The sequence below is a fragment of the Gymnoscopelus microlampas genome (genome assembly GCF_963454915.1).
Source record: "Gymnoscopelus microlampas genome assembly, chromosome: 20".
Classification (NCBI taxonomy): domain Eukaryota; kingdom Metazoa; phylum Chordata; class Actinopteri; order Myctophiformes; family Myctophidae; genus Gymnoscopelus; species Gymnoscopelus microlampas.
This window is the reverse complement of record NC_139957.1, coordinates 5514525-5537805: the sequence shown is the minus strand read 5'-3', so window position 1 is coordinate 5537805 and position 23281 is coordinate 5514525. Positions and strand designations below refer to the sequence as shown.

The 23281-nt window shown below is 40.4% G+C and overlaps 2 protein-coding genes across 3 annotated transcripts; both read right to left on the bottom strand.

The window, feature by feature from the left end:
* Nucleotides 1–809: 809 nt before the first annotated feature.
* LOC311036729 (uncharacterized protein) lies at nucleotides 810–8750 on the bottom strand. Its single transcript, XM_084045637.1, has 5 exons — nucleotides 8679–8750; nucleotides 8323–8457; nucleotides 7418–7504; nucleotides 3775–3818; nucleotides 810–1343 (listed from the first exon to the last, which is right to left on the bottom strand). Exons 1-5 carry the CDS (start codon nucleotides 8728–8730, stop codon nucleotides 1242–1244), a joined length of 420 nt encoding a protein of 139 aa, XP_083901763.1. The 5' UTR covers nucleotides 8731–8750; the 3' UTR covers nucleotides 810–1241.
* A 2551-nt stretch (nucleotides 8751–11301) lies between these two features.
* Nucleotides 11302–21429, bottom strand: LOC311036727 (GTPase IMAP family member 9-like). Of its 2 annotated transcripts, none has more exons than XM_084045634.1 (2): nucleotides 21338–21426; nucleotides 11302–12338 (listed from the first exon to the last, which is right to left on the bottom strand). In XM_084045634.1, the coding sequence occupies exons 1-2, from the start codon at nucleotides 21357–21359 to the stop codon at nucleotides 11524–11526; spliced, it is 837 nt and encodes a 278-aa protein (XP_083901760.1). In that variant the 5' UTR covers nucleotides 21360–21426; the 3' UTR covers nucleotides 11302–11523. The 2 variants fall into 2 exon arrangements, with proteins under 2 accessions (XP_083901760.1, XP_083901759.1); XM_084045633.1 differs by lacking the exon at nucleotides 11302–12338 and adding an exon at nucleotides 18494–20550 and having other exon boundaries at nucleotides 21338–21429.
* Between the last annotated feature and the right edge of the window lie 1852 nt (nucleotides 21430–23281).

Sequence of the window (23281 nt, the reverse complement as noted above, 5' to 3'; positions counted from 1 at the left end):
ATGCCCTTACAGTATGTCTTTGTTGTCTGTTGTTTCCTCCTGTAGGCTAATACATAGTCAGACATACATTCTAACACTGTGCTACAGTAACTATGACAACCTCCCTCACAGGAACAGGAAACTGCTTGGTTAGTGCTGCTTACACGCTTCTCTTTTTTTGCCTCTTATGTGAAACAGTTATTTACAATGACCCACCACTTTTATCTAGGCTTATCACATCATGTGAAGAGAATAGTGATACCATAGAGGACATATATCATACAGGTTCTGTACTGTACACAATAAGATACCAAGATGATTAAAACATTTAAAATACAATACAAAGATAGAATAATAATACAAAAGTAACAAAGTAGTTAATAGTAGGCCTACTTTATTTCAAAACGCTGCATTACATTTAGGGATAAATGAGTGAAGTACTTAAGAATATTAACAATGATATGAATTATCTAATTGAATAATGTATATACAGCTCTATGTATTAATAATCAAATGCATTAGGTGTAGGATAAGGATAAGGATAATTCCTTTTAACAGGTCGTTCATGAAAGTCCTTGCGGTCTTGTTTCCAATGAGAACCTGTGAGCAATTAGGGGTTAAGAGTCTTGCTCAGGGACAAATTTCATTTCATCGACACATATGCTGGCCTGGCCTGGAATCGAACCTGGGGCAACCAGGTTCGATTCACTCACTAACCACTCAGCTATGGCCGCCCCAGCTATGGCCCCAGCTATGGCCGCCGGTAGAGTGTGTGTGTGTGTGTGTGTGTGTGTGTGTGTGTGTGTGTGTGTGTGTGTGTGTGTGTGTGTGTGTGTGTGTGTGTGTGTGTGTGTGTGTGTGTGTGTGTGTGTGTGTGTGTGTGTGTTCATTCGTATATTATATATATTTTGTACATTTTGTATTGTTGTTTGTTGCAATATTGTCTGTCCAATTTGTTTGAGTGATGAATGTTTATTATACCATAGTGGAAAGGCGAAACACGCCTTTGGCTTTTCTGTGTCTCATCCATTTGGCGTTTTTAACCCGTTGTACTGCTGTACCTCTGAAAAATTCAATACAATATTTAATCAATCAATCAAAGAACTTGACTGCATAGCTGAGGGATGTGATGTAAATAAGGGGATTCAATATTTTTTTCTATATAGTCTACTGTTAATTGAAAATCTATGAGACATTTTAGTATATCTTGGTTTAGAATGGCTGCTAATCTACATTGAAGGTAACTCTTTGTTCAGAGGGGTCTACTGTACAGTAGCATAGATGTCAGAGGTTGGGTTGATGGTCTCGTAGACGGACATGGTGAGACCGGGGTCTTCACCTCTTGTTGCTTCATTTGTATGAGCCTAGATTAAAAAATGGAAGGAAGGAGTATGTCAGACAAATACAACTCTCACAACTGTTTTGTGAACATCTGCTGAGACATTATGTATCTTTGAACCGTTTTGTTGTTGTTGTCTCCGCAAGGAGACTTTGTTTTCACTTTCTAAATATGACACACCGATTGGTCAAGCCTCACGTGACACGTGACAATACGGTGAAATACTGTGATCTGATTGGCTAGTGACGCATAGCGGCCTATAAATACATGGCGTCACTTTGACAGTGTCTGCGCCACTGTCAAAGTGAGGTAAGACAGGAACCATCACAAAATGGCTGAGAAATGGTGGATACTGTAACAATTAGATAGGATACATAATTGGACAGATAGGACATATAGGACACTTATATAGACAGGAGGGATATGACACTTACACAGACAGGACGGATAGGACACTTACAGTATACAGACAGGACGGATAGGACACTTATACAGACAGGACGGATAGGACACTTATACAGACAGGACGGATAGAACACTTACACAGACAGGACGGATAGGACACTTATACAGACAGGAGGGATAGGACACTTACACAGACAGGACGGATAGGACACTTACACAGACAGGACGGATAGGACACTTACATAGACAGGACGGATAGCGGCCTATAAATACATGTGTCACTTTGAAAGAGTCATAAGCCAGATTCCAATACCGAAAATCTCGGCCACTCGCTCACTCCCACTCGGTCACTCCGACTTCGAACCGGAAGTAGTCGCGGTCCAATTGTTCATGTGCGTCTTGGAGGAGGCGAGTGGAGTCGAGTGGAGGAGGCGAGGAGGCTCTCCACTTCCGCATTGAGCGAATGTACATCAAGTGTATCCTCGACCACTCTCAACAGCTCCTCCGCGGCAGACTTCCGCATCACGTGTACACTTATTGTTGTCTCCGCCAGGAGACTTTGTTTTCACTTTCTAAATATGACACATCGATTGGTCAAGCCTCACGTGACACGTGACAATACGGTGAAATAGTGTGATCTGATTGGCTAGTGACGTATAGTGGCCTATAAATACATGGCGTCACTTTGAAAGAGTCTGTGCCTCTTTCAAAGTGAGGTAAGACAGGAACCATCACGAAATGGCTGAGAAATGGTGGATACTGTAACAATTAGATAGGATACATAATTGGACAGATAGGACAGATAGGACACTTACATAGACAGGAGGGATATGACACTTACAGTATACAGACAGGACGGATAGGACACTTACAGTATACAGACAGGACGGATAGGACACTTATACAGACAGGACGGATAGGACACTTATACAGACAGGACGGATAGGACACTTATACAGACAGGACGGATAGGACACTTACACAGACAGGACGGATAGGACACTTACATAGAAAGGACGGATAGGACACTTATACAGACAGGAGGGATAGGACACTTACATAGACAGGACGGATAGGACACTTACATAGACAGGACGGATAGGACACTTACACAGACAGGACGGATAGGACACTTACACAGACGGGACGGATAGGACACTTACATAGACAGGACGGATAGGACACTTACATAGACAGGACAGATAGGACACTTACACAGACAGGACGGATAGGACACTTACACAGACAGGACGGATAGGACACTTACATAGACAGGACGGATAGGACATAATAATTAGAACATAAGAAGTAGAACATTCACAGAAGTAGAACATTCACAGAAGTAGAACATTCACAGAAGTAGAACATTCCCAACATTCCCAACACAAGTCTCCTGGCGGAGACTTGTGCTCCGAGGAGCACTTTTTCTAGTTCATTATGTTATTACATACATTGTGTTGGTAAACTTTGCTCTGTGAGTGACACACGATTCTGTCACAGTATGGACTTCAACAGAATGGAGGATTCCCTCCCCTACATATTCAGACGGAACACTGGACGGACAGACAGGTTTATCATATCTATACAACAGACCCATAAGAGACACAGACAGACAGACAGACAGACAGACAGACAGACAGACAGACAGACAGAGCCTATGCCTGTATGAAATGTGCTAAATAAATTATATTTGATTTGACTATGTGCTCCATTAGCAGGCCAGTTAGAGGGCACAACATGTGTGATGTCACTGTCACACTTAAAACTGTGCAATTCTTAACTCAATGACATTTAGGACACCCACCAGAACATGACTGGTTTAGGACAGTCTGAGTTGGATTTAACCTTCATTTAATCTGGAAGTCTCCTTGAGATGAACCATGTCAACCATTTTAAAGCGAGATGTGAACCAAGAAAGAGCAGCATCAAGCACAAACATGTTTCAGACAAAACAGCATAAAAAATGTAGAGTGAAAACAACACAATAGCACGCAAGTTATACCAGAGCAAAGAACAATGAAGAATCATATGAAAACTGTCATAATATTCACCTCTCCATCATCTTCAGTGGGGTTCCTGGTACTGAGGACGGCCACTGGAAAATATGGAAAACATGTGTTCATCTAACTGATAATATATTTTAGAAGAAGATATTAGGTTCCAGGGCTACTGTGTGTGTGTGTGTGTGTGTGTGTGTGTGTGTGTGTGTGTGTGTGTGTGTGTGTGTGTGTGTGTGTGTGTGTGTGTGTGTGTGCCCGGAGGGCAGTTGTTTGCATGAATCGAGATCCACGGCTGGCAGAAGCCGAACAAGTAGCTTATGTGGTACCGACACCTCAGGGGCCTTCATATGGAACTATGCCTCGTAACAGTCAAGGAGGGCCCAGCTCAGCGGCTCAGGGGCCTTCAGATAGAACTATGCCTCATAACAGTCAAGGAGGGCCCAGCTCAGGGGCCTTCAGATGGCGCTATGCCCCGTAACAGAGCAGGGCCCAGCTATGCAGCTCAGGGGCCTTCAGAAATTACCCTAAGAGATGAGGAGATATTAGAAAATGTGTTGGCCACCATAAATGGTGGACTAGCAATCGCCTCTCTTAATGCGGAAAGAGCAAATGTGGAGAGGAATATCGAGGAATTAGGAGAAACAATGAGAGAGAGAGAGCGTCAGAGGGTAGTGATATAAATTAGCGACGATGAAGACAGGATGGAATCAGACGCTAGGAACCGAGTTGCTGTGATAGTGTTAAGCAGTGATGAGGAGAGTGATATAGAGCATTGGTGGGTCCGGGGACCCCCAGGGGTACTTGAGGGGGTTCCAGGGGGTCCCCAGCTAAATGATGGACAGAAACCAAATGGACCCTTATGTGTCTGTAACTCTGAGAGTGTACAAATGGAACCAAATGGACCCTAGCGGGTCCATTTGGTTCCATTTGTACACTCTCAGAGTTAAATAAACATTGATTTTACAATATGAATTGGGGTCCCAGAGGTATAAATGCCATTAAATGGGGGTCCGTAGCCTAATGCATGTTAAACTGGGGGTCCTTGAAATTAAAATGGTTGAGAATCACTGCTAGAGAGCCGTAAAAACCTTCTCTTATTGGGGTCCCTGGCTTATGTTTTCAAACGGGGGTCCGTGGGGTAATAAGTGTCAATTTGGGGGTCCTTGACATGAAAAAGTTTGAGAACCACTGATATAGAGGAGTTGCAGTAGGGGAGTGAGGAGCACAGGGAGGTGGAGTTAGAACAGGGTCCAGAGGCGACACCCCAACAGCAGCAGCTGATAAGGTTGATGTTGCAACGACCACAATCACCAGGCCGCATCATCACCAGGTTGCATCATTCCCTGGTCTACATGCCTTCCACTCCAGGAAGGGGGAATTCACCTACCCCTCCATCATCACCGGACAGTCCATAAGAGAATCAGTTGGCGATGAGGGAGATCAGAGCGATCCTCCACCATATTGTTTCATATATTCATTGTATGGATGCCTTATGCCTAAACTGTGTTCATTTGATGAACTGAGTACTGAGGAGGGTACTTAACATCTTTCTGTTTCAAGCTTGAATGGAAGGGGTTAAAATGAAGATGTGAGAAAAGACAGGGCCATTACAGTGTGTGTGAGAATGACGAAATAGGTTAGCAGTAAAACAAACAGCTAGAAAAGAGGAACTTCTAGTGGAGGACAGGAAACCATGAAAGCTGGGCGAGGAGCCAAAAAGCAGAGAGAGTGTGACTTTGAGGAAGAAAGAGTAGAAATACTCTACTATTTTTACTCTACTCTCTATAAGAATAAAAATACTTAAAGACAGTAAAAGGTAAATGAAATAAGAAGAGATGGAGTAACTAAATAATGATAAAGTGTGGTAATGCTTACTATATTCTTAAAGATTGTGTTAATCACTAAAAGAAGTGGTAAGGATTAAGTAATCCCTGAAAGGAGTGTTAGGGAGGAAAGTATAAAGATAGAAGGTAACGTGGTATTACAAGGGGGGAGAAAAGGCCTTACTAGACAGACTAGGGGTAGCACAGGAATACACTGACTAGTAATAATAATTAATAAAGGTAAACATACAGGTTAAAGAGATGTAATAAGCTTAATACACTGATTAGGCGACAATGGGGTGAAGAGTAAATGCTTTTATTGCTTTATACTTAAATAAGAGTTTATTTGGGTTAGTTAGCTGACGATAAGTAAACTGAGATAAATAGTATAGATAGGAAAATAATGTTCACGACTAGTGTATAGGGCAATAGCTACTGAGACTATGGAAACATAGTCTCCCTAAGGGTATTGCATATGGTGAAATAGTGTGTAAGAATAGGGAAGAGGTGATATGGCCCAAACATAGATTAAAGGGTCATGATGACGCATCAAGCACAGTCGCGCTGACCATGGGGTAATAAACGGGATATGGTCCAGAGAACGTGGGTGGTAGGAAAAATAGGATGGGCCAAAATGCCCTTTATAAACACTGTTCAGAGAGCAAGTTGTTGAGAGACTTTGCGCGCTGTCGTTAGAGACCTGGGGTATGTTAGAGTAATCTCACCATATCACCCGAGTTGGGGAATTAGCCTCTGACTTGTGCGAATATGGAATTTAGATGCTTAATAATAGATGGGGTAGAAAAATCTGCCAAAAACATAGTGCATGTATTAGACTAAAATATCTCTCAATTTGATAATGGGTCTTATAAGGGGCCTCACCCTTTATAGCCTATTATTAGGTTGTAGTCAGGCGAGGGAAAGTTTGTACGCCTTATACCTCGCTCTGCTTTAAAGTAGACAACATGTAGAAAGAAGGAATCTGGATTATTGGAAGGAACTACCAGAAGGTGATATTTTAGTTATGTATTGTTTTATCACAGCATGGGAGGGTAAGAGTACCTATGTATTTGAGATCTATTAGGATATAGAACTTTAATATTCTCATGTACGGGATATGGATTAATTTGTAACATCTTAATTGAACATTGTATTCAATCTACTTACTTGTACCTGAATGTTCTGCTTAAAGCTGTAAGCAATACTATAATACATTTTACATTTCCTGCATTTAAAATAAGTTTCATAGAGTTATTTTACACACTTTGGGGATAATTCCCCTTATTTGGTTTATCTCCTTCAAAGAGTAAAAATAGATTTGTGCATATATATATATATATATATATATAAGGATTTTATGGGTTACCTCTAACCCCACCTTGGGTATTGATTAAAAGGGTTTAGTCATTATTCAAGAAACAACACCCTGGATTTAGACATTGTTAATAAATTCAGAATAATTAAACCAGTAATCACAATAACTTGCATGCGATTAGTAGGATAGCCAATAGTAATTAAGGTGATAATAGGCATCGAGGGATTAATGGGTTGTTCCTGGTCGATGCCTATAGCTGAAAAAGGGTGTGACCTTAAGATGGAGATTGGTTAACGAACTGGAGTGAATATCTTACGCCATAGGCTTAAGTGCTTTCTATGAGTGAATTGAAGGGTTAGTTCACTAGAATAGAAAATGACCTGTTAGTCAGAGAAGCCTATATGGGACGGACGTACCTCCGTAAACCGCCCGGCGAGTGTGTGTGTGTGTGTGTGTGTGTGTGTGTGTGTGTGTGTGTGTGTGTGTGTGTGTGTGTGTGTGTGTGTGTGTGTGTGTGTGTGTGTGTGTGTGTGTGTGTGTGTGTGTGTGTTCTCACCGTGTGGTTTTCTGGTTCTCTTTACGTAGAATATCAGCAGGCCCACCACTGTCACTGCTAACATGACAGTTAAACCAACATGCAAACCTAGAAGTGTGTATAAGTGAGATACATCAGCAGGTGGACAAAATAGTAAACATACATGACATAAAAAAGCATGACATACTAAATTATAAAACAGGCAAACCAACACACATCCTTCTTCTGTAAGTTTTGAATCACTTTGACTCAAAATAACAGTGGTGGAAAAAGTACTAAAATGCTTTACTAACTAAAAGTATCAATATAGAAATACTCTGTTAAAAGTAAAAGTCCGGAATTCAAAATGTACTTAAAGTACCAAAAGTAAACTATTCATTATGCACAATGTCCCATTCCAAGTTTTCAAATGTATAAAATTATTTTGAGAATAGCAGATCTACAAGCTCACAATGTGTCTCATCGCGACGCATTGTGAGCTTGTAGATCTTCTATTTTCAAATATCCCAAATGTATATAGGGCTGAAGTGGTTAATGTATGTTTTTGTAATATTAGTCAAAATCTACAAAGTAACTCAGATTTTCAAATAAATGTAGTGGAGTAAAAGTAAAAGTATTGGGACATGGAAATAATCAAGTAAAGAACGAAATTGTACTTAAGTACAGTACTTAAGTAAATGTACTTAGTTACTTTCCACAGCCAGGCCATCAGGCTGCTGAACAGGTGTTGAACCCTGCTGCACATCTGTACATATTCACCCATATATCTACCTCCTACTTTATTTATGTAGCAACAAAGTGCTTCGCAAACATGAAATGAATCAAACAGAAAAAGACAATAATAAACAAACTTTATTTTACTATATCTATATATTTTATTGCAGGACACACTGCACTCATAGGATTTAAGTAAACAGACTACATACCAGTTCCCAAAGTCAAGGAGGAGGAGGATTCATGAAGCATGGTTGTTGTGGTAATGGTCATCTTAGTAGTTGTAATGGGAGAGGTCATCTTAGTAGTTGTAATGGGAGTGGTCTTCTTAGTAGTTGTAATGGGAGCTGGAAGCATGTTTGAGAACAACAGAGAAATATATTTGATCATGTGCTTATGTTTATGCATTTCTAATTTTAGTTTCAGCCAATAAAGTAGAAAAGTTGAGTACATTTTAGTTTCAATAATGTAGTCCTTTCAACGTATGAAAATAAAATACAGAGCACTGGCAGTTGCTAACTTACAATGTGTACAGTTCATCATTGAAGCACATTAGTTACAGACTCACCATCTTTAACATCAAGGTGCACTTGTATGAATTTATCCGTAAAAAGGCTCATTTCCAGTCCACATACGTATGTTCCAGAATCTGACTTTTTGAGTTTAGTGATGGATACAAATGCATTTTTTCCAGAGTTTCTCAAAGTTATTCTTCTGCTTGTTTTAGTTTCTCCAGATTTAGCCATGACAATGATGTCTTCATCTGTGTTGCATGGATAGTAACAGAGGTACTTTGCATTATCCTCATTGGAGGGTAAGATGACATCCCAGTTTGAGCATGTGAAAGACACTGTACCCCCAACATGGCCGGTTATGTAGAGAGGTTTTGTCTCCACAATACTCAACACTACAGTACAAGAGATAAACAAGAAAACAGCTCATCAGTATGACTCACACATTGTTAATTCAGAACATGATGTGAGGACTATATTTTTCAAGTTTTGTACAGAGGACAGACACCAATGGACAGACACAGGATGAGACAGAGGCATTAAGAGCATCATATAGACTCAGAGACAGACACACAAACAGAGACAGATGAAAACAAACAGAGGTCACTCACCAGAAAGCAAACAATAAATGTAGATATTTCTCATGATGACAATGAGCTGCAGATGACTTGTCAAATTCTGTCCGGAGAGGATGTGTGACTTCCTCATGCTTTGAACAGAGGTTTTGATGTTTTTTTTATGATAATCAACCAGACATTTACTCCACCCTCTTCCTCTGATCTCTACCCCACACACACACACACACACACACACACACACACACACACACACACACACACACACACACACACACACACACACACACACACACACACACACACACACACACACACACACACACACACACACACACACACACACATATCAAAGGTGAAATGACTGTATATTCATATTTCTACGGAACAAGAGTAGCCTACCATCCAAAATGATCTAAAACTACTTACATATGAGTCCACATGTGACTCGAATATAGTTTATAAACCTTTGTTTTATGTTGAATGTTTAAGTGCCTTCTGGCGGTCATTGGTTCGAACTGATTTATGAATGTTGAAGAAGTTAGCTTCACTCATCTTTTGTAGCATAATTCTAAGATTCACTCAGACTACGAAAAACAAAATTTGAAGCTGTTCAAAGTTTCATTTAGGTGAGGCCTACTTTTACAAAGTAACAATGATGGTCTTCCTCACTGACTGATAGTAGCATGTGCATCGTTACTTCTATTAATTACTGGATAAGTTTCAATATCTGCAGAACACATTGAATGATGAAATTCAGATAACTTCAAATGTAACCTGTCTGAGTTTATACTGCAAAATGGAGGCTTCTACCAACTGTGTATTTGTCACTTCAAAACCACAACAACCGGTTATGGTTGTGTGTGCAGGCTCTTAAGGAAATGACAATTCATCAGACTGTTTAGATGCAACACATCTATATCTAATGTATAGAACGGAGGCCCATGGGTTCCAAAGTCTCACCCCTGCCATCACTTACACAAATGAAGAAGTCAGAAAAATGCCATAATGTGCTATTTTCTTTTTTGGCCAATCAATTGAATAAACAGTACACCAAATGTGACGCTGATATGTAGTATAACTTGGCTCCTTCCATGTATGGTCCACTTTTTTAATAGCATGATTACAATTTTAACATTGGCTGTGATAATTCTATGTTTTAAACATTGTTTGCTAATATTTCACAGATGTAAATCTATTTCCATTGGTGCCAAAACGTTGAAAGAAACATTGACCCATATTTTTGTTCTAGTTTTGGGCACTTGTTTTATGTTTTGGGCAAACGCTTTGGCAGTGATGTCTAAGTAGGCAGTGATAACTAATTAGGCTACATTTACCCAAGTACTGTACTTAAGTACAATGTTGAGGTGCTTTTACTTTACTGGAATATTTCCAATTGTCAATACTTTTACTTCTATTCCACTATCTCAGAGGCAAATATTGCACTTTTACTCCACATTATGCATGTTTTATTACATTATAAAACATACATTAACCACTTTAGCCTTATTTTATACCTAGGCTGTTTTCAAACATTTTAGTACTTTTACTTTTGGTACTTTAAGTACATTTTGATACCAATACTTTTGTACTTTTACTCAAGTACATTTTTAATTCCGGACTTTTATTTCTAACAGAGCACTTCTACATTGCAGTATTGATACTTTTACTTAAGTAAAACATTTGAGTACTTTTCCTACAACTGCACTTTGGGCCGACACTGGCACCATCCTTATACTGTATCTGGATCACCACTTACTCTTGGCCCCTGAGCTTGATGACGAGCTTGGAAGCTGCAATGGTGTGAAATAACAAACTTGTAGGTCATCAACAGCATTCTCACACAGGTGTTGCTGCAGCTCCTTATGCTGATTGCAATAGCGTTGATATGAACGTTTCCCTGTGTTATGATGAATAGTGATTGTGACATTTAAATTGTGTTGCTGCCCTTTTGTTATAAAAACACCATTCCCTTTGCTGTGTTCATAGAGCCAAGTAATAATTTTAATTAAGTGTTGTATCTTGAAGGGGAAAGAAAAACAAAGCAAAACGTCCCATTTAAGTTTAATTAAGAAAATGTATACAGCTGTAGCCCTAGAGTATATCAATAAAGTCACTGAAACAAACAGTCAAGAAAGAGTAGGCTACCATGCATTTTCTGTTGAGTAGAAAACACAACAAATTGTAGCATACAAAACAATTTGTTATATCGGGTTTGCTAAAGTGAAAGTACAATTCTTAGGGCATTGGTTCTCAAAGTGGGGTCCGGGGACCCCCAGGGGTCCTTGAAGGAGTTCCAGGGGGTCCCCAGTTAAATGATGGATAGTTAGGAAACAAATGGACCCTTATGGGTCTGTAACTCCTGAGAGTGTACAAATGGAACCAAATGGACCCTTATGGGTCTGTAACTCTTGAGAGTTACAGACCCATTCTCTCTTTCATCTGTCGACAACTTCTCCCCTTGCCTCTCTTTTACCCGAGAGTCTTTCGAAAGCCTCTTCTGTTCTTTTTTGCCGTCTTTTTTTGCCTTTCGGAACATCTTTTTGGTGTAGTGCCCCTCGCCGCCGTTCTCCGCGACCATTTGATCGACCTTATGAAGGAGTCCACTGGTCTGCGACGGCTCTTTCGCCTCGTTGCTGAAAACGTGGTACCGCCCGTGACACTTCCGAACGATGTCGCTCAACTCTTCGCTCTTCGAAATAAACTCCTCGATTGTTTGCCTCTTCAGCCTCTCTCCGTGGGTGAAGAGCAGCATCGTGTATCTGCCCGACTCCTTGCCGAACGTGGCTCGGATAATCTCGACCGTGTCTCTCTCCTCCTGCGTGAACCTCCCCAGTTGAATCACCACCAAGAAGGCGTGTGGACCGGGAGCCGACAGAGAGACGCACATCTCGATCCTTCTCAGCACCTCCTCTTGGGTCAGATCTGTGTCGAACAGGCCCGGGGTGTCTGTAACGGAGACTTTTCGTCCGTCGACCTCTCCGTTGGCTTTGTTGCATTCCTTCGTTTTGGCGGCCGGGGACAGCTCGGATAAGAAGGCTTCCCTGCCCAAGATGGTGTTTCCAGAGGCGCTCTTCCCGACTCCCGTCTTCCCGACTAGAATGAGTCGTAGTTCGTTGGTGCTTTTCGGCTTTCTGGATCCTGTAAAGATGAAAAGAATGAGTTGACCCAGTTTTTAACCACTTGAGCCCTATTTTAACACATTAGCTGCCAAAGACGTATATATACGTCTTTTAATTATCAGCTGTTGTCTGCCAAAGACGTATATATACGTCTTTGGAAAAAAGGAAAAAAAAAATGTTTTTGCATTTTTTTATAATTTCAACCCTTGTCGAATTATGAACAGATTAGGAGCTAAAAATGTTCGAAGATTTGCTGCTCCATTCACTTCAATGTTAAAATTCAAACGGACAAACAATTCACTTTGTTTTTTGGTTTAAAACTACTGCTTTTGAGCTATATTGAAACATCAACCAAACATGTCAACGAGGTCAAAATGACCTCGTTGACATTTGTGAAACCACACCTGAATCTCATCTGTGATTAGAAACCATCTGGGGATCAATCATACTGGAGGAAAAAAATCTGTGGCTACGCGAACAGGTACCAAAAACATGGCAAAACCCTGGCAGGCAACAGCTAAAAATCTGAAAAAACTCTGGCAGGCAATGTGTTAATAGTTGATTTCACATCATTTAAAAATGTGCATCTGTGTCATTTTAGATGTCTTTGGCTATCAAAAAATAGCAGATTGAGCTTGTAGATCTGCTATTTTTGAAAATTGTGAAAATGTGTTGCAAATCTTTGAATATATATATACTTTTAAAGTGAGCATTTGTTACTCAAATCTTTGCTTGTGGGGGTCCCTGGAAAAACATATACACAAATATATACATATACATATACAGACACACACGCACGCGCACACACACACGCACACACACACACACACACACACACACACACACACACACACACACACACACACACACACACACACACACACACACACTCACTCACACACAATTTGTAGGTATGGCTGCTGCTCAATGTTTTATGTAAATTCAACCAACAAAGTGTGTGTTGACTGTCTTTGATGACACTGCCATGTATTTGGCAATGCGAAATTCTCTTTCTCGCTGTGAAAAATGTGTGACACTGACAGGACAGTATTGTAAATAAACAAAATCACAACTCATTGTCAAGTTGTCAACCGCAATGTAGCTTGTCATTCCATCACTCAAAGAGATAGAACACTGTGGAATATATGCCAGAACAATGTAGAACAATGGGTCCATTTGTACACTATCAGTGTTACAGACCTGTAAGGGCCCATTTGGACCCCACCAAGGAACCCTGAGGGTCCCTGGACCCCACTTAATATACGCTGCTTTGCTCTCTTGGGTATTTAACCCATTTAGACCGGGAAATAATCTGTGTCATTTTTTATTTTTTATTTGAGCTATTAAAAAATAACAGATATATAAAAAAAAAAAAAGAAATTAACAGCGATTTTAGATTTGTCACTCTTGGACAAAAGAATTGAGATCTTTTTTTTATTCAAATGATTTGTTTTTTATTTTTATGTTTATTTATATTAATGTGACGTTCACAAAATTAGAAGTACAATGTTTTCCAGATATAAAGAGCAATGGTGTAGTGATAGATGGTGTGTAAGCCCAAGTTACGAACCTATTGTCTCATAAAATACAGGTACATTGTAGAACCGTATGTAAAGTATAATTTAAGCAAAAGACAACGATCTCTATGTGCACAAATACGGTCAGGAACACTACCATTAGCTCTGGAGACTGGCAGGTTTAATGCCACTCCAGAAGGAAGAGTGAAGTTTTGTGAACTTGGGGAAATTGAAAATGACACTTTGAGAGCCAATGCTAAATAGAACTTGAAGCTTGTCTTGCAGGTTGCTTGATTCAGTAAGCGGTATTTTGTGTTTATGATATGATGTCAGTTATTTTACTCTCACGATTTGATCAGAAGGGCCCCTCGAGTGGTCCGCCCCCCCCCCTCTGTGCTGTGTGCTAGCACACATCTGCAGAAATAACAGCCCGATAGGGTGTGTGGATTTTTTGGTTCTTTAGCAGGGCTGTTTTTGAAACTAGCGCATTTTTAAGCTCACAACACAGTGCACTGCTGCAACGTGTTGTGAGCTTGTAGATCTGCTAGCTTTGGTGTTCGTTGCTTGACTGGCATATATACATTATTACATTAGCCCTATTGTGAGCTTGTAGATTTTCAAGCATTTTAGTACTTTTGCTTTTGGTACTTTAAGTACATTTTGCTGCCAATATTTTTGTTCTTTTACTCAAGTAAATGTTGAATTCTGAACTTTTACTTGTAACAGTGCACTTCTACATTGCAGTATTGATACTTTTACTTAAGTAAAACATTTGAGTACTTTTTCCACCACTGCTGGCGCCCAAGTACAAAACAAATTTTGTTGTGCTTTTCCCAGTGATGGAACAACCTTTAGTAACCTTCTTTTAGTGTTGTGTGCCCTCTCCTCCCACTAGCCTGGCTCCACCAGACAGCAAATGAAACACGAGCTGGCAGATTCATCAGGTTCCCAGGCTATCCTCCCACTGTGTGTTTTTGTACACTTGGAGACTGTTCTCTTTTCCTCCCGATGTCAACACCTCACGGTTATAACAGTACCAAATGCTTATTGCAGGCAGCAGTGTTAATACAGTATTCAGTCATTTAAAGATAACTAGTCACAAATTATTCATATTGTTTTTTTTTGTCTATGCAAATCAGAAACGAAAAAAGGGGGGAGTGAGGCAATACTTGTGACACAGGCATCAATATTTGAGGTCCCAAGTGTTATAATTATTATGAAGAAAAAGATAGTCTGTAATATTAAGTATTAAGTGCATTAAATAATGTAGTGTTTTGCATTGTAGACATCTCATATGAAGAATGTTTGACCACAATTAATCATAGAAAAACATGCTATACATATTTAGAAAAACATGCTATACATATTTAGCTTCTATCATTACAAAAGCGAGACAAGATGTTTATTTATTTGTTTAACAGAATTACATTGCAGGAGATATATGGTATATAATATAAAGGTTGGTTATACAGTATATGTATTTGTTCAAAAAACAAGTGCATGTACAGTGGGAGCCTGTAGCAAAGTCAATTTGGCAATGTATGCATGGAGTATATCAGTGATTCTCAAAGGACCCCTAACATGATATGTATTTGGCCGTGGACCCCCATCTCAAATATGAATTACAAATGTTCCCTTTAAAAAAAAAAAAAAAATATATATATATATATATATATATATATATATATATATATATATATATATATATATATATATTCATTCAAAGGTTTGCAACAAAAATCAAGATTTTTCAAAAAATCACACCCTGTGTGAAGGAAGCGGTGCCTTTGGGGCGGGGCGTAACTCATTTCAGTTCGTCCCTATTGGTGGTCTGAGTCCACTTACCAAATTTGTACTTGGTAGCATGCTGCAAACTGGAATAATGGCTGTTTAAAGCCCAGCCAATGGGCAGATAGAGGGGGCGTGGCTTAAGTAATTACAGTTTGTCCCTATTGGTGGTTTTAGTCCATGCACAAAATTTGTACTCCGTAGCATGCTGCGAACGTGAGTTATGGCTGTTTAAAGGCCAGCCAATGGGAAGACAGAGGGGGCGGGGCTTCAGCAATTCATGCTCGTCCCTATTGGTGGTCTAAGTCCACATACCAAATTTGGACTTGGTGGCATGCTGCAAACTGGAGTTATAGCTGTTTTAAATCCCGTGCCCTAAACGGGCGGACGGACATAACATACGCGGGGGGTCCCTGGACCCCGCTTTGATAACTTCAGCAATTCATGCTCGTCCCTATTTGTGGTGTAAGTCCACATACCAAATGTGGACTTGGTGGCATGCTGCAAACTGGAGTTATAGCTGTTTTAAATCCTGTGCCCTAAACGGGCGGACGGACAGAACATACGCGGGGGGTCCCTGGACCCCGCTGTGATAACTTCAGAAATTCATGCTCGTCCCTATTGGTGGTGTAAGTCCACAAACCAAATTAGGACTTGGTGGCAGGCTTCAACCTGGAGTTATAGCTGTTTTAAATCCCGTGCCCTAAACGGGCGGACGGACAGAACATACGCGGGGGGTCCCTGGACCCCGCTGTGATAACTTCAGCAATTCATGCTCGTCCCTATTTGTGGTGTAAGTCCACATACCAAATGTGGACTTGGTGGCATGCTGCAAACTGGAGTTATAGCTGTTTTAAATCCTGTGCCCTAAACGGGCGGACGGACAGAACATACGCGGGGGGTCCCTGGACCCCGCTGTGATAACTTCAGAAATTCATGCTCGTCCCTATTGGTGGTGTAAGTCCACAAACCAAATTAGGACTTGGTGGCAGGCTTCAACCTGGAGTTATAGCTGTTTTAAATCCCGTGCCCTAAACGGGCGGACGGACAGAACATACGCGGGGGGTCCCTGGACCCCGCTGTGATAACTTCAGCAATTCATGCTCGTCCCTATTGGTGGTCTAAGTCCACATACCATATTTGGACTTGGTGGCATGTTGCAAACTGGAGTTATAGCTGTGTAAAATCCCGTGCTCATCATCCCGTGCTGATACGGACGGACGGACGGACATACGGACAAAGTCAAGTGTAGAGCGGTTGGCACCGCTAAAAATAGCAGATCTACAAGCTCATAGCGCGGCACTCGGTGCCGCGCTATGAGCTTGTATATCTGCTATTTTTGAATAGCTAAAGTATAAAAGGTTAACATTATTGTGATACCATATTAACACATTTTTCTGGGGACCCCCTGGATCCCCCCCAAGGACCCCTGGGGGTCCCCGGACCCGACTTTGAGAACCAACAGAGTATATGACACTTATGTGTTGAGCGCTGGCACACAAGAGCACAGTTTTACAGTTTGTGCTGAACAAACAACAAAGCGTTATATAGTACCCTTGACATTGGTCATTATATGAGAACCTGGTCAATTTAAGCCTGATTCATACATGTGTTGTACAACGGTGTAAATTAGCCATTGATTACTCTATCCTCCTGCAAATATTTGCTAATGCAGGCTTTGAAGCAACCCTGCAGGCCTTGGCTGACAACTGTGCCAACATTCAAACACACAGCATACAGTGCCAAAACACCAGTGGTGGGAAAAAAGTACTCAAATGTTTTAAAAGTATCAATACTGCAATGAAGAAGTACTCTGATACAAGTAAAAGTCCGGAATTCAAAATGTACTTAAAAGTATAAAGGTATTCATATCAAAATGTACTTAAAGTACCACAAGTAACTGTAATAAAATGTTTGAAAATAGCAGATCTACAAGCTCACAACGTGTCGCAATGCGACACGTTGTGAGCTTGTAGATTGTAGATTTTGTGAGCTTGTAGCTTGTAGATCAACGCGTTGTGAGCTTTTATGTTTTATAATGTAATATATTTATATCTGCAGAGTAACTAGTAAGTCAAGTTTTCAAATCATTGTAGTGGAGTAAAAGTACAATATTCGCCTCTGAGATGTAGTGGAGTAGAAGTAAAAGTATAGACAATTGGAAATACTTCAGTAAAGTAAAAGTACCTCAACATTGTGCTTAAGTACAGTACTTGAGTAAATGTACTTGTTACTTTACACCACTGCAAAACACTTTGAAGGTGCTACTGCATAGACAAGATTCAGCCACTAGATGTCACACTACACCTGGCCTCTCTACATGACTCTCTGATGTCTGATCTCTGAGCATGGCCAAGCCAATCTGAGTGTCAAAAGTCAAAACTAGTCATGCCATCCTTCTCAATAAAAAACAAATAAGAAAATACATGTTTTACGTGTATTTATTGATCATTACATGTCTACAACTTACACAAAATCGCAAAAGATTAGACTAACTGTTGATCTTCCTGTTACAGCATATATTAATTATATTGATGACTTTTTTTTTTAAGATTACAGTTCTTTACATAAAACTGAAAACATTATAAAATCAGAATGAATGAAAAAACGAATTTATAAAATATAAATAGTGAGAAATAAAACGAGACAATCAAACAATAGCGTGTCGCATTTTTCAATCATGGACAGGTATTTCAATAAAATCGTCTGTTTTCTAATAGCCTATATATATATATAGGGTTAAAGTGGTTAAGCTGATTGCGATGCTTTATAAGTCATTTTGCTGAGGACCCCCTGAAACCCCCTCAGGGATCCCTGGGGGTCCCCGGACCCCCAGGGATCACTTTTATGTAATCCTTTTTACGTAATTACTTTTATGTAATCCGAGAGGAAGCCTCTTTTGCTCAATCCATGACTACAGTAACTTTAATTAGCCGACAATTATGTCTATCATTTTTCACTGTTGTATTTGATGATTCAACGTACAGGCTTACTGAAGCTTTCCTCACACGATCGTCTTGCAGCCTGCTCAGCAACTGGGATTGCACTTTCTTGCGTCATCATAGAAGATGTCTGTCATTTCCCAGCCTAATTTGAACGTACTGACAGGTTTTACTGGATTACAGATTCACCAATAGCAATCTAACAAAGACTAACCTGACAGGTTTTGCCATGGTCAAGGGATAGTGATAGATTTTTCATGTTCTTTCCAAATCAATTAGATTTTAGTTCAGACATATCTATTAAAAAATATATATTTAACCCTTTAAGACCGAGAACGCATCTGTGTCATTTTAAGATTTACTTGGCTATTCAGAAATAGCAGATATACAAGCTCGGTATGAGCTTGTAGATCTGCTATTTTTTGAAAAATCGTGAACATTTTTTGCAGATCTTTGAATATATATGTATTTTTAAAGTGAACATTTTTGGCTCGACAACTTCTTGGGGGGGGGGGGGGGGACAAAATATTTTGAGATGGGGGGTCCGTGGCCAAATACATGTTCATGTACATGTTCGAGAACCACTGATTATAGCGACATCACATTTTTCTAAAAACTTTTCAAAAACAATTGTAGAATCCCCCCCGAAGCAAAGATTTGAGTTAAAACATTTTGCTTTAAAAATATATATATTCAAAGGTTTACACACATTTTCACGATTAAAAAAAAATAGCAGATCTACAAGCTCGTAGCGGGGCACTCGGTGCCACGAAATGAGCTTGTAGATCTGCTATTTTTGAATAGCCAAAGAAATCTAAAAATGACACGCTTTAATGGGTTAAAACAAATGGGTTGGCAAGCCACACTCAAAAGCCCTTCTATACTGTAGTACTGGAGGGACGCATTGTGTGTGTATATAAAACAGGTTCATAGCATAATTACTGGATTCATAGCATGACTGTAATAAATGAAACGAATCACAAACAGGCAAAACGACTTCGACTCTCTCATTGCACGTTGCATTTATCCGAGACGCTGATCGCCACGCTCACTGCGCCGACGGTGGCTCCGACGGCCGCTCCGACCGCCGTCCCCACCAACATGCCGATCGGGCCTCCGCAGACTCCCAGCAGAAAGCCGATGGTGGCGCCGCCCATCGCCGCGGCCGCGATAACGGGAGCTTTCACGAAGTCGTTTGACTTCTCGGCCTGGGTCCTAGCTTTGGACTCGTACCGGTGATGCACGATCTTCTCCTCCTTGTGGAGGGACATTCCCACGAGAGTAAATCGCAGGTCTTTCAGCTCTTTTTGCTCCTCCGCCTCGTACTCCTTCATGAGCTTGGCTTTCTCCTTTTCGATGGCGTCCTCCGCGATCCCGAACATCTCGTTGGTGTAGTGCATCCCGCCATTGTCCATGACCATCCGGTCGATCTTGTCGAGGAGCCGGGAGATCTGCCCGTGGTCTTTGACCTCGTTGTTGAAGACGTGGTATCGTCCGTAGCAGTTGCCGACGATTCCGCTCAGATCCTTGCTCTCCGAAACAAACTCTTCGATGGTCTGTTTCTTCAGCTTGTCGCCGTGGGTGAACAGCACCATGGTGTGCTTGGCCGAGGCTTCGCCGAACGTGGTCTGGATCATCTTGACCGTGTCTATTTCCTCCTGCGTGAACCTCCCCAGCTGGATCAGCACCAGGAAGGCGTGAGGCCCAGGGGCGGACAGGGAGACGCACGTCTTGATCCTTCTCAGCACCTCCTCTTGGGACAGGTTCGTGTCGAACAGACCTGGCGTGTCTATGACGGCGACCCGCCGTCCGTCGACCTCTCCCTTGGCTTTCTTGCACTCGGACGTCAGGGAAGACGGGGACAGCTCCGATTCGAAAGCCTCTCTCCCCAAGATGGTGTTTCCTGCCGCGCTCTTCCCCACGCCTGTCTTCCCAACCAAAACAATCCTCCGTTCATAAGACTCTGATATGCTTCCACCATGCCCTGTCAGACAGAAATATACGCTTTGTCATAATAGGTGCGGCTGTGTCAGAAAAAGTAGTGTTGCTCGCATATCCCAAAACAAAAAGGAATCTTGATCTCAGCCGGAGAACGTTTGGACATTTTGATCTTCCTGTTACAGTATATATTAATTATAATGATGATTCTTAAAAAAAAAATAAAAAAAAAGATTACAAGTTCTTTACATAAAACTGAAAAATTACAAAATCAGCAACAGAATGAAAAAACAAATTATCAATTATAAATAGTGAAAAATCAAACACATTAAGACCAGGAACGCATCTGTGTCATTTTAGATTTATTTGTCTGTTTAAAAGAATTCGTGAACATTTTTGCATCTTTGAATATATATTTTTAAAACGAACATTTGTAACTCAAATATTTGCTTGTGGGGGTCCCTGGAACAAAATATTTTGAGATGTGTGTGTGTGTGTGTGTGTGTGTGTGTGTGTGTGTGTGTGTGTGTGTGTGTGTGTGTGTGTGTGTGTGTGTGTGTGTGTGTGTGTGTGTGTGTGTGTGTGTGTGTGTGTGTGTGTGTGTGTGTGTGTCTACTGTACCAATTACTATAAACACTTTTGTTTTTGGTCATATTGGATGTTGATACAGTGAAAAATACACAAGATTAATTGAGCTCACAATTCCTTTCTTAGCATGAAATGTGACAACCATATAACACAAATAAATCATAGTCTTTAGATTTCTATTGAAATCCCTTTAGATTATTATATAAAACAATTGTTAGTATTTTCAAAAGTTCAGTCAAACCTACCTCCATAGACCACACCGCTCATTTTCAATACCTGCAGTTACTGTAAATCCACAAGCAAAGTAGGCTACAGCTGTGTCGCATGTGTAGTCTCTTTTGCAAATAACAATTATTTCCTCGTACTTTGAAACACTTTACATTTCTTCACATGGGGCGGTGCTCCGGTTGTTGCCCTTACAAGGAACACTTCCTCCAACACCTGACACACAGTTTACACATTCATACCGTTGCTGCCGGGCAGAAACCTCCATGTTTTAACCCATTAAGGAAGGGAACTCATCGGTGTCATTTTAGATTTTTTGTTATGGCCTATATAAACATTATTTTATACTTTCGCTATTCAAAAATAGCAGATCTACAAGCTCATAGCTCTTTTTTTTAAGAAAACTTTTTTTCACTCAAATCTTTTCTTCTGGGGGTCCCTGGAACAAAATATTTTGAGATGGGGGTCCGCGGCCAAATAGGTATCATTTTGGGGGTCCTTGACCCCCAAATGATACGTGAACCACTGATATTATAGCAACATACGTTTTTTTTTAAACTGTTAGGATTTAGAAGACATTTGTAGAATCCCCCAGAAGCAAAGATTTGAGTTACAAATGTTCGCTTAATATATACATATATATTCAAAGATTTGCATACATTTTCACGATTTTTCAAAAAATAGCAGATCTAAAAGCTCATGCGGCACTCGATGCCGCGCTATGAGCTTCTAGATCTGCTATTTTTGAATTGCTCAAAGAAAACAAAAAAATGACACAGATTCTGTTCCGGTCTAAATGAGTTAAGGAATGAAGGCTGGTGTCATTACCATGGTGGCTTTACAGAAGTCAGTCCAAGATTAAATCTATAGGAGCGCCTGGTAGTAGAGCTGTCACAGACGCTCATGACATTGTAGTTGATGAGTCATAGAAATGATTAATGATTCAGTTGTGTTTTTGGAATTGAAAAGTATAAATACAAATAAAAAGTTTGCTTTTCAGGCTTCTCAAAGATTTTAATTTATTTTGAAAATGGACGAATCATGGAAATCATGTTTTTTATACAGATGAGTGGAAACAATTCTAAGGATTATGCAAACGCAATTCTGGCGAGCTTCAAGGAATTTCAAACAGTCAATGATGTAATGGTTGTGACATGCCTACCAGGTAGTGCACTATAATCACATCTGACTCCTGTCATGCCTCATGTGTGTCTTTTCTCTCTACACTGTCCTATCCACATACAGATCTAGTCTGATAGTCTGTGTTTAGATGCATCAAGAGACTGCTTGGAACATGGGACACGTGAAGCACATGACATGTCCCCGCCCCAAACACGTGGCAATCAGTTTACACACACTTTTGCAATCAAAGGACCACAATGGAAATGTATTCAATTTTGTTTCATTTTTATTTAACCCAGTGGTCCCCAACCTTTTTCATGTCAAGGACCTCCAAAATGATATGTATTTGACCGCGGACCCCCATGTCAAAATATTTGGTTCCAGGGACCCCCAGAAGCAAAGATTTAAAAAAAAAAAGTTCACTTTAAAAAATACTACATTTTCAAGATTTGCACACATTTTCAAGATTTTGCAAAAATAGCAGATCTACAAGCTCATAGCGCGGCACTCGGTGCTACGCTATGAGCTTTTATATCTGCTATTTTTGAATAGCCAAAGTATAAAAAGTGGTTACAATTATTGTGACGCTTTTTTTATCTTAACACATTTTGCTGGGGACCCCCTGGAACCCCCCGAAGGACCCCTGGGGGTACCCGGACCCCACTTTGAGAACCAACGATTCAACCAGTCAAAACTAATTCTTATTTCCAACTGTGGCCATGGCTAAAGGCAACGCCTCTTGAGGAAGAGGCTTTAAAATAAATAAATCGGGGTAAAACTAAAATAACAAAATAACAATGCAATAATTAACAACACACAGTTAAAGTGCACACAATAAAACC

Excerpts from the sequence above, each read along its gene's own strand:
- LOC311036729 (XM_084045637.1), bottom strand. The coding sequence starts at position 8,730 with ATGAGCCTTTTTACGGATAAATTCATACAAGTGCACCTTGATGTTAAA. Across the intron at positions 7,505-8,322 it reads CTCCTTGACTTTGGGAACTG|GTTTGCATGTTGGTTTAACT; the intron begins GTATGTAGTCTG and ends ACACACTTCTAG. Across the intron at positions 1,344-3,774 it reads CCACTGAAGATGATGGAGAG|GCTCATACAAATGAAGCAAC; the intron begins GTGAATATTATG and ends TTTTTAATCTAG.
- LOC311036727 (XM_084045633.1), bottom strand. The coding sequence starts at position 21,359 with ATGAGCGGTGTGGTCTATGGAG. Across the intron at positions 20,551-21,337 it reads GAGCGGTGTGGTCTATGGAG|GGCATGGTGGAAGCATATCA; the intron begins GTAGGTTTGACT and ends TCTGTCTGACAG.